This window comes from Eutrigla gurnardus (genome assembly GCF_963514095.1).
Source record: "Eutrigla gurnardus genome assembly, chromosome: 3".
Taxonomy (NCBI): Eukaryota; Metazoa; Chordata; class Actinopteri; order Perciformes; family Triglidae; genus Eutrigla; species Eutrigla gurnardus.
The window spans coordinates 14,551,115-14,561,105 of record NC_139917.1 but is presented as its reverse complement, the minus strand read 5'-3'; the positions used below and the strand labels follow the sequence as shown (position 1 = coordinate 14,561,105).

General features: G+C 41.5%; 1 protein-coding gene across 3 annotated transcripts in view; it reads right to left on the bottom strand.

The window, feature by feature from the left end:
• Positions 1-504: 504 nt before the first annotated feature.
• The window catches only part of pkn1a (protein kinase N1a), a 49,706-nt gene continuing 40,219 nt past the window's right edge, over positions 505-9,991 (bottom strand). For 2 of the 3 annotated variants that reach the window (XM_084005042.1, XM_084005041.1), the window contains exons 10-23: positions 9,770-9,913; positions 9,529-9,604; positions 8,589-8,724; positions 8,210-8,336; positions 7,523-7,602; positions 7,112-7,187; positions 6,309-6,400; positions 5,790-5,966; positions 5,081-5,143; positions 4,761-4,837; positions 4,503-4,645; positions 3,404-3,511; positions 3,175-3,255; positions 505-2,207 (exon numbers count right to left, since the gene is read on the bottom strand). In XM_084005042.1, the coding sequence (XP_083861168.1) occupies positions 2,004-2,207; positions 3,175-3,255; positions 3,404-3,511; positions 4,503-4,645; positions 4,761-4,837; positions 5,081-5,143; positions 5,790-5,966; positions 6,309-6,400; positions 7,112-7,187; positions 7,523-7,602; positions 8,210-8,336; positions 8,589-8,724; positions 9,529-9,604; positions 9,770-9,913 (1,584 nt within the window). In that variant the 3' untranslated portion in view covers positions 505-2,003. The remainder of the gene's footprint in view (positions 2,208-3,174; positions 3,256-3,403; positions 3,512-4,502; positions 4,646-4,760; positions 4,838-5,080; positions 5,144-5,789; positions 5,967-6,308; positions 6,401-7,111; positions 7,188-7,522; positions 7,603-8,209; positions 8,337-8,588; positions 8,725-9,528; positions 9,605-9,769; positions 9,914-9,991) is intronic. The other variant, XM_084005043.1, reaches the window with a different exon arrangement.

Here is a 9,991-nt window from a genome sequence, read left to right as displayed (position 1 = left end):
CATAGCAGAGCTGCTGCAACTTCTTTGGCCTCATTCCTTTTCAGGCCCAAGATGCATCACATCGTCTGTCCCACACACTATTCAAGCTCAACACTCGGCGCTTCTTTTGCACTCGATATCCTTTATCAATTTCCCATATAATACTTTTTTTGGTTGCTGATATTCTCTTGACAATCTTTACATCTCTACATTGTATACAATTCTGTAAAAAAGATGACGTGATACGAACATATTACCACATGGTTCCACTGAAACAGATCGCTGACTCATTCAGATCCTGTCCCATTCATTCAATATGGTGCTCTTCAAATGTATTTCGCAACATACTAATATGAGTCACAAACATATTTATACACTACATTTGTTTTTTAAATTGAGATGCATTTGATGCGTTATTGCCATTTATTTTTTTATTTTTTTTACAGGCTGTTCTGGTGTCTGTACTGGATGCTTCCTTGGTTTGGTTGAACACTCACACTTAAGAACAACACACAGACAGAAAACTCACTCCAGGTTTTCTTTATAAAATAACTCATCTCATACTCTTCACATGGTTTTGTACGGTCATTCACAAGATAAGTAAAATCCACACCATCATACATACAGCTTCACAACAAACTTCTCCTGTACTCAGAGGTGGTAAAGTATGATCGGACCACTGGCTCATATTTTCCAACATTTATCATCGTGTTTCAAATGATATTGATCATTTAGAAATGTATTGCCCAAAGAAGTTGTTCGCTTGGATCAACTGCAACGCTCACTACAGCAAGCTCTAATGTGGGAAAATGGCTAATGAGGTTTTTTTTGCTTGATTCGTCCAAAATCCCCAAGAAACAAACTTGATTTCATCGCCAAGATGGAAACTCTGCAATGACCACAACCAGTAGTTGTGAGAACTGTTGGTGGCCTAAGACATAATTGCCTTGGTGGGAAATTAACTCACTTCATGTTTATAAAAAACATGCAACCTCTGGTAGCATGTAGATAATTGGATCGATCAATGTGTCTCAAACCCATAATCACAATAATGTTACTTGTACATCGTGTCTTAGTGTTGAGATTTTTTTTTTTTTTCCGATTAAAAAAAAAAGAGTGAAATACCGTAACCTGCTCGTCACGTAGCTTTTATGCTGATGGATGTGATTGTGTGTCTGCTACAGCTGTTCATATCAAACTATGTATCATACCCAAATATCCAATTAAAAAGTACATGGTGAGTGTTAAAAATGCACTGAAGAGTCAACCGTCATAACATATGACTACTTTACAAATTGCTGTTGTAACATTTCTGGCAGACATTAAAATCCAAGCAGCACACATATTTAAAAAGAAGATTGTAGAAGTCCAAAGAAAAGTAAGAAAGTGGTTCTTTACCCTGTAGTGAACTCATAACTCGCCTCGCATCGGTCCGCATGACTGAGGGTCATCGTCGATCGACTGCTGGGAAAGCTTTGAGTACAAATTCATTCTAAACGTGACCTCACTGCTTCCACTCACAAGCAAATCTCTTCTTTTGTTTTGTTTTGTTTTTTTTAAGTTGAGAGCGTTTCTGCAGCACATCGGATCACTCTACCTGCTGCCGTATACAAAGGGCCACAAAATAAAAACAAACAGATTTCCTTGGATCAAATACAAGTACAAATGTAAGGCAATGATATGAGAGGCCGTATGACAACTCCCCTCACAGCTGCACAGGTGACTAGACTGACACATCAGAGGATGGGAGGAGGCATCTTAAAGGCTAATGGTTGTAAAGATACACAAGTCACTGGTGTGTTGTACACTGATTGGAGAGGGGGCCTTCGTTTGTCCAACATTTTACCCCATCAGCTATGCGTTCCAGACTTTATTTTCTCAGTCCTCCATCTTTAAAACCCTGCGGACACACGAAACACAGACCGACTGCCTTCGGTCTCTCCACATTCATTCACAGTGTTATTAATGGACAAGTCGGTTGAGACTCGTGGAACGTTCCTTTAGGTCTGCGAGCCCTCGGCCCACTAGCAGAGGTCAGAGACGTAGTCAAAGTCCCGGAAGCTGTCCTGGTCTTTGCGGGAGAGCACGCGAGGCTCGCGTGGAGGTGTGAGCGTCGGCGCTTCGGTGGTGAACTCCTCGTCGAAGTTACTCACGTCTTCCTTGCCGACAATGGAGGGGACAAACGGAGGAGGCACCTTCCTTTGCAGCAACGCCTCCCAGTCCACATTCTGGAGGGACACAGAGAAAGACAGAGGAGAAATAAGGACAAAGAAACTGTAGATCGGTTTCAGTTCTGATCTTCAAAGTGTCAAGAAGGAAAAGTAAAGCTGTGTTTCAGCTGCTTTCTGCCTCATCTGTTGCTGCTGCAACTGAACATTTCCTGCTGCTGCTAAACTAACATAATAGGAGCAGCAAACTTTGCCAGTTCAGCGATCCTCCAACACACCATCAAGGTAAACAGCTTGTTTCACCTCATTGTGCTCTTCTGTGAAAACAAAAACACCTGAAGGGCCGAGACTGCTCCTCCCTACTCGCATAAAACTGCCTTACGGTTGTTTCCCTCTGCCAACCAATCATGTTTACTTCCATCTCTGTCCAAAATGTTCTCACGTCATCATTTTATCCTATTAGACATTTGTGTGCAATTGTCAAAATTATGAATTTTTAAGTTATTGTCAAGGAGGGATGAGACCTTATAGGATTTCATCACAGATTGCAATAAAATCACTCAACACATCGATTGTGGTGAATTTCTATTATGTGGAAAATCGTAAATATGACTTGAAAAAGCTGTCAAGCTGCTATCATGGTAGAGAAGTGGAAAAAAGAGACCGTTTAAAAAAATACAGGATACAAAAATAGATTTGACTTACTATATGTATATATTATATATATTACTAACGATACTACTAATATTACTAAATAAATGTACTTACTACTACTACTTATGATTTATTATAATATAATTTCAAGAAATCACTTCCAAGATAATTTGATCGTTTCTCACTGAAAAGAATGTTCACTAACATTGACCTTTGACCCTGGACCTTTGACCTCCAGAATGTAATCAGGTCATCATCCAGGTGGACGTTTGTGCTAAATCTGAAGATGTGAATTCCCTCCAGGCGTTCCTGAGATATTCCATTCATGAGAACAGACAGAAGGACAACCAGCCACGACTCCTCGAGTACTTACTCTGAAAAATGGCTGCTTCTTCACCTCCTCTGCATCCTTTTCACCAGATCCCAGTCTTCTCTCTGGGTTCCTCCTCAACAGCTGCACACACACACACACACACACACACACACACACACACACACACACAAAGTCAGCCATTTTGGTGAATAATAAGTGTTTCTTCTCACGTATTGTTGGTGGCTGATGAAGTCAGAAAGAAGGAGAACTCGTGTCTTTGTATTCTTACCCTCCTCATGATGCCGATAGCCTCCGTGGACAGGAAGCGTGGATAGCGGACTTCGTCATTCACAATGCTATCAAACACCTCCTCTTCATCATCTCCTGGGAACGGGGACTACAAACACGCACACTTTTTTCGATACACCCCATTTAACAGATTTGCACATCATGAATCAATGTGTTGTTAGTGATTGTAAGCATCCAGTTCTCTGTGTAAAAGTAGAGCAGGAATATAAATAGAGCACCTAAGATTGATGAAATTCTGTGCACTTGCATAATGCTTAATTCTTATCTATTTATCAATATGAGAACTTTTTCATTAACATATATTTTGTTTGATCTGTTATTGGGTAGGCTAAAAACCTATTTATTTAAGATGGCTTTTAATACTCAGTAGCGTGATGACACTTCTTATCTTTTTTTTTTTTTTCTCACTTTCACTGTTTTAATTGTTTTTAATTGTTTTTATTTTCTTTTTGCTCTTTTAATTTATTACCTGCTGTAAAGCACTTTGGTACGCCGAAAGGTCTGTTGTAAAGGGCTGTATAAATAAAGTACATTTACATTTATTGGACCACTTACTCTTAACTAGGAGCTACTTTTGCAAATTGACAGGAGTGGCCAGTTAATAAACAAAAAGTAATATTTATACGATAAAACAAATAAACAGGAACATAACTCATCTACCTTTGAAATTAATTATTTTCATATTAACTGTCTTATTAACTCATCTTAACTAAATTAACATAGCGCAAGACCTAACGTGAGGCCTGTATGACGGATACATTTAACAGCAGCAACTACATTTTAGTTAAGTTCACATTAACACTCAATTCGCCAAAATGTTGGAATGATCCATAAACGTGAATATCACTGGTTTACAGGAATAGCAAAAGCATATAGACAGTGGGATGACAACCACAGGCTCTCAGCTCAGATCTGAAAGAGAGACGCTGCTGTTACATGATACGGTAGGAATGTTAGACCCTCAAACTAACTTACTCAAACTAAAGTTTGACAACGTGTGCTCACACAAAAGATGTGTTCAGCTATCAGCCCACAGCAGTGTAAGAGCGTTGTGTATGTGAGTGTGTATTACTTCTCACCTCTCCCACCAACATTTCATAGATGAGGACCCCCAGCCCCCACCAGTCCACTGCCCTGGTGTAGGATGTATCCGTTAGGACCTCTGGCGCCAAAAACTCTGGAGTCCCACAAAATGTGCTGGTCCGGTCTCCGAAGCCCATTCCTACAGACAAGACGGACAGAAAGATGAAACCATTCGTGGCTGAAAGCTTTTGGGGAAAATCTTCCTGCAGGCAAACATTAAAATGAGCCCATCTGTCAGAAACATTAATATCCACCTTCTTTACAGAGGCCAAAGTCAGCAATCTTCACATAACCGTCGGTGTCTAGCAGCAGGTTGTCGAGCTTGAGGTCTCTGGAAGATGAGAAGATGTAGCGGAGAATCTGTCAGTATTTCACAGTTGAGGAGACACGTCGAAAAGAGTTTAAAAGAAATACAAGTGTGGCTAGGAGGATGTTAGCTGCTCAGGGAGACTGTACAGCAGTGCTTTCAGCTTAACGCTAACATGCTAATGCACGTATTATTTTTACACCATTGGATGTTTTTTAACCAGTTGACACAGATGTGAGGAAACGTGTCCGTGAGGTCTCCACTCACCTGTACACAATCTTATGGTCATGGAGGAACTGAAGTCCAAGAACTACACAGGCTGCATAAAACCTGAAGTCAAACCAAAGAAACATCATTACTAACCTGCAAGAAAATGCACAATTTGTTCATCCTGTTCAGACTAGTTGTTTGCCATTTATCGAGCCAGGGCTGTGTATGAACACCAGACTGTTAGCAGACTGTGACGAGATATTTGCGGAATTTGACACAAAAACTTACTAGATAAGAATCGCTCACTGCATCTCAAATGAAACTGAGCAATTTAGTTAATGTGTGCGTTTCCTGCTCTGATATGTCAAAATGCCAGCCACGAAATCGGTTTATTGCTATAAGAAGGAAAGTCTTTACAGCTGGCGCAGACAGGAGGAACACTTGTGACAGTGCTTTCAATATACATATAGACATATAGTATTTTAAGACAGGCTTGGAAAAACAAACTACTGCCACTAATATGAGCATAACAGTATGACTTATCGGGGCACTAACGCTAATAAAACATTGATTCAAAAGAAAAGTTGTCCAGGACTTTGAGATTTAAATAATTCACAAACTTGAAAAGCCCTGAAAACAATTAAACTCATCTAACCCACTATTAACAGACTTATGGGAATATGCAGAATGTGTGAACAGCCTCACTTATATCACACAAATAATAAAATATCTCTTGAACATTTTCTCGTTCTCAAACATTACGTACACAGCTCGTGGCTCTGTGAAGACGTCCGTGTGGATGTGCATCATCAGGTCGCCTCCTGCCGTGTACTCCATAACGAAACACACATGCTCTGAAGTCTGGAAGCATGCAAACAGGTTGACCAGGAAGGGGTGGTGCGACAGGTTCACGACCTCAAAGATGCGCTTCTCGCACATTAGACTGCGGGAGGAAGGAGAGAAGAGGAGGATGCAGAGGCAAAATAAAGTGAACAAGAGAAGAAAGAGAGTAAGGATGGAGGGGAGGGAGACAAATGGGAAGTGCAGGGAAAGAAGCAGAAGATGAGAGAAAATAAGAATTAAGGTGGAGGAAAATCAAAAAGATTACCTTTCCACATAATTAGATAACGTATATTTTGGTCAATTAGAGACTCATCCCACAGATGAACTGTAATCATTGGGATTCAAGGCACAGTCGCACAGATTAAAACACTATTAAACTCTATTATTGGAGCCCAAAGATCCAGGCTAAATAAACCCAGCAGCCAATCACACAAGCACACACCTTTCCACCTCGTCCCGAGCTACGATGTCTCCTTTCTTCAGGGCTTTGATGGCATACATCGTGCCCGTCTTCTTGTATTCTGACAACAACACCTGCAAAGACACGTGACAAACACATGCGGCAACAACTCAGTCTGTTTGGCTCTCAAAAACGTACGAAACCTAGGTGACCTGAGGGCTTCTACATATCCAAGGTCATTGATTTAATGGGGAAGAGAATTGAAAGAATGAAAATGCAAGGGAGAACATTTAATATACGCGATATATACACAAACACGGGCACTTGTTGGCATAAAGAAACCAAAAACCTTCTTGAATGTATGGTTTTCTGGTTGTTATGTTATGCTAAGTGTTATTGCTTTCTCAAGAAACCAAAAAACCTGAAACTCAACATTGTGTTTCCTTGGTTCCTGAACGAGTCGATGAGATGATCAGTTGTTCAGGACAATTGTGGTAATTTGTCATTACTGATGTTTTTGGGAACTATTTTCCCATATATGGGGATAGGTTGATTGGTGACTTTAAATTGACCGTAGGTGTGAATGTGAGCGTGAGTGGTTGTTTGTCTCTACATGTTGGCCCTGTGATAGACTGGCGTCCTGTCCAGGGTGAACCCTGCCTTCGCCCAATGACAGCTGGGATTGGCTCCAGCCCCCCCGTGACCCTAAATACAGGATAAGCGGTAGAAAATGGATGGATGGATGGATTTTCCCATATATGGTTTTGTGTGTAAGTGTGTGTGTGTGTGTGTGTGTTACAAGTTAAAATGTAATTTATTTAAAACAACAACAACAGTAAAAGTACCTTCCCAAAGTGTCCTCTGCCCAACACAGCGATCAGCCGGAAGTCCTGAAGAGACAGAGGACCTTTCCTCTGCTTACTGGAGAGATGGGCACACAGTCAGCAGAAACATTTATAGTAGATACCAAAATAAAGAAAACAACCAATTAAAAATCATAAAAACAGCACATGGCAGCATCATTTGTCATGGCAGACACAGGAGCTGTGAGTCTGGGTCGAGTGGTAGCCGTCAGGAATGTTCATCATTTACACCTGTTTTTATGTACAAATATCTTCAGTGAAAATGATAAACCTTCTATGCAATGTGGGTCAGTGCTCACACACGGTCTGTTATTATACAGAATATAAAGAAGAATACAAATGGACAATATCATAAAAGAAATACACAAAGATACATCGTTTATGTGCATGTACCTGCCAACAGATGAGGTTCGGACAGGGCACTCGGGGGTGAGGTCTGGGGGGGAGAAGGGCTCGATGACTGGCAGACGGTCCTGACGGGGGGGGACATGCGAGGAAGGAGACACGAAGGAGAAGACACAGAGAGAGACATGCAGAGACAGAGAGTTCATGGAGGTCAAGAGACACGTGAATTCATGAGGGACGTGACATACAAACAGCCTTCCAGGGAGCATGATTGGATTTCTGTCTGTCTGGTGCAAACGGTCTTATGACGCATTCACATCACACGGGACGGACTGTACAGACGAAAGCGTTCACGTCATCAGACAACCCTAAAGTATTATTGCAATTTGGTTGTGTGAGGGTTACTGTGCATTGACTTTATGAAACAGCATCTGTTGGAGCACATGTAATCATTTCCTCAAGGACATTTTAGCAATGTTGACTTTCGGTCAAAATGTCTTGTTGGACCTCAGGTGTATTGATTTTGGGCTGGATTATGTGATATTACAATACTCATTGATCAAATTGACAAAACGCCAGTTCCTGATCTTGCTGATTTATCCAATATCTAAGTGTTCAAAGCAGAACGGTTCGTCTTTACTTGTGGTACACGGCTTGGGAAACGGAGAGATTCCCTTCATCCCACAGCGCACAGAGTGGATTTACTATAACAGACCCGACCCCACACACACACACCTCCCCCATTTCCCGGCCTTCCTCTCTCTCCGTCGGTCTCACCGGGGTGTACGCGTCCGCCTCTCTCTTGTAATCGCCTCTCACCGGAGAGTCGCTGTCCAGACTCAACTTCTCCACTGAGACCTCCCTGAAAGAAATCCACACAGATACAAACAAACACACCAACATGTGATGCAGACGGACAGATGAACAGAGACAAACACAAAAGGGTTGTTAGACGCGGGGCAGAGAAAGCATCACATGCTTTACACTTTGCCAGGAAACACGAGGAAAAAGGTTCAAGGAATGCTGCTGCTTTCGATGGCTGTCAAACGTAGATGAAGTGGAGTGTGCGTGTGCGTCTGTGTGGCTTATGCATGTGTGTGTGTGTGTGTCTCACCCGGAGTTGAGCGTTAGGCTGTGTGCGTTGGGACTGTAGGTTCCTGAGTTGTTGACAGTGGGAATGGCGTTTCTTAGCAGCCTCACCCACGTCCCGATATCCACATTCATCTGACGAGCCCGAAGGAATGCCTTGCCTGGAAACAGACGTCCATCACACATCTGGAGTCAGTCATTTATCGATCATCACACTTTCTCTAAGGTGATTGGCTGCGCAGTTTCAGCTGTCCACATTTTGGGATTTTCTCTGACTGATTAGGATTATAATTCAAATTTTAATGCACATTTTCCTATTCTATATTTATGTTTCTTGCCTTTTGTGCTACTCTGCTTTTATTTAAATTTGATCTTACTATGTTTTAATTCCTTGTGTGTGAAATCTACTTGGCACGAAGATTCAATGATTGTGAGATATTAGATACCTAAACGGGGTAAAATGTCAAAAGATTAGAGTGTAGGAATGTAAATTACAGTTAAATCATTTCCTGATATCCACAGAATTTTATCTTATTTCAAAACCTCCTTAATCACCTGAAAGAGAGCAAATGGTCCTTCTCATCAGTCACTGAGATGAGGTTTTGATCAAATTGATAAAATAAGTTTGTCTGAGTTATTATCCTTTATGTGTTTTGAATAACTTCCTTTCTTTGTGTCTGAAAGTGCAATCATCATAAGGAAACAAAATTATTAATTCACCACTAGATGGTGCTGTGGTCTCAATGAAAATAGTGCACTTCACAACACTAGCATTTCTTCCCTTTTGGTTTTGTCAGCACTTTTCCTTTTCTCATTAAGATAAAGCCAGTACCAACAGCACTCTGTTTGTTCATTTCAACGGCCGTCTATGTCACCTACACAGAGACTGAGTGTGGGAAACCAGAATTATTTCCAAGGTCAGCATATTTTTCGTTTTTTTCCTGTCCACTCCATCTCTTACTCACCTTGCTGCTTTGAAAACACCTTCTTCTGTCTCTGGAGACGAGGAACTCGCTCAATGACCGGGTTGAAGAACGTCACCTGAAAAATATAACACACAAACATGGAAACTACACATCCACCTTTGATTTTCAGACTTCACACTCTGATGATTTAACCTTTCAAGTATGTTGTATCAAAGCAGCCCTTTTCAGCACAGGTGCACTGCTTGTGTGTGTGTGTGTGTGTGTGTGTGTGTGTGTGTACCTCGGCCAGCAGCAGGCCCTGAGGCTCCAGCTCCAGCTGAACTCTGTGTTTCTGGTTGTCCAGGAACTCTTCCAGCTTCAGGTACTTCAGAGCACACAACGAGCGGTAGTCCTTCCAGTAGACTGCAATCTCCATCTCCCTCGTCTACAACACACACACAGAGGCCGACACTCAACGGTGGTAACAACAGCAGCAGTTTTAACAAAAGTAATAATTAAAAGT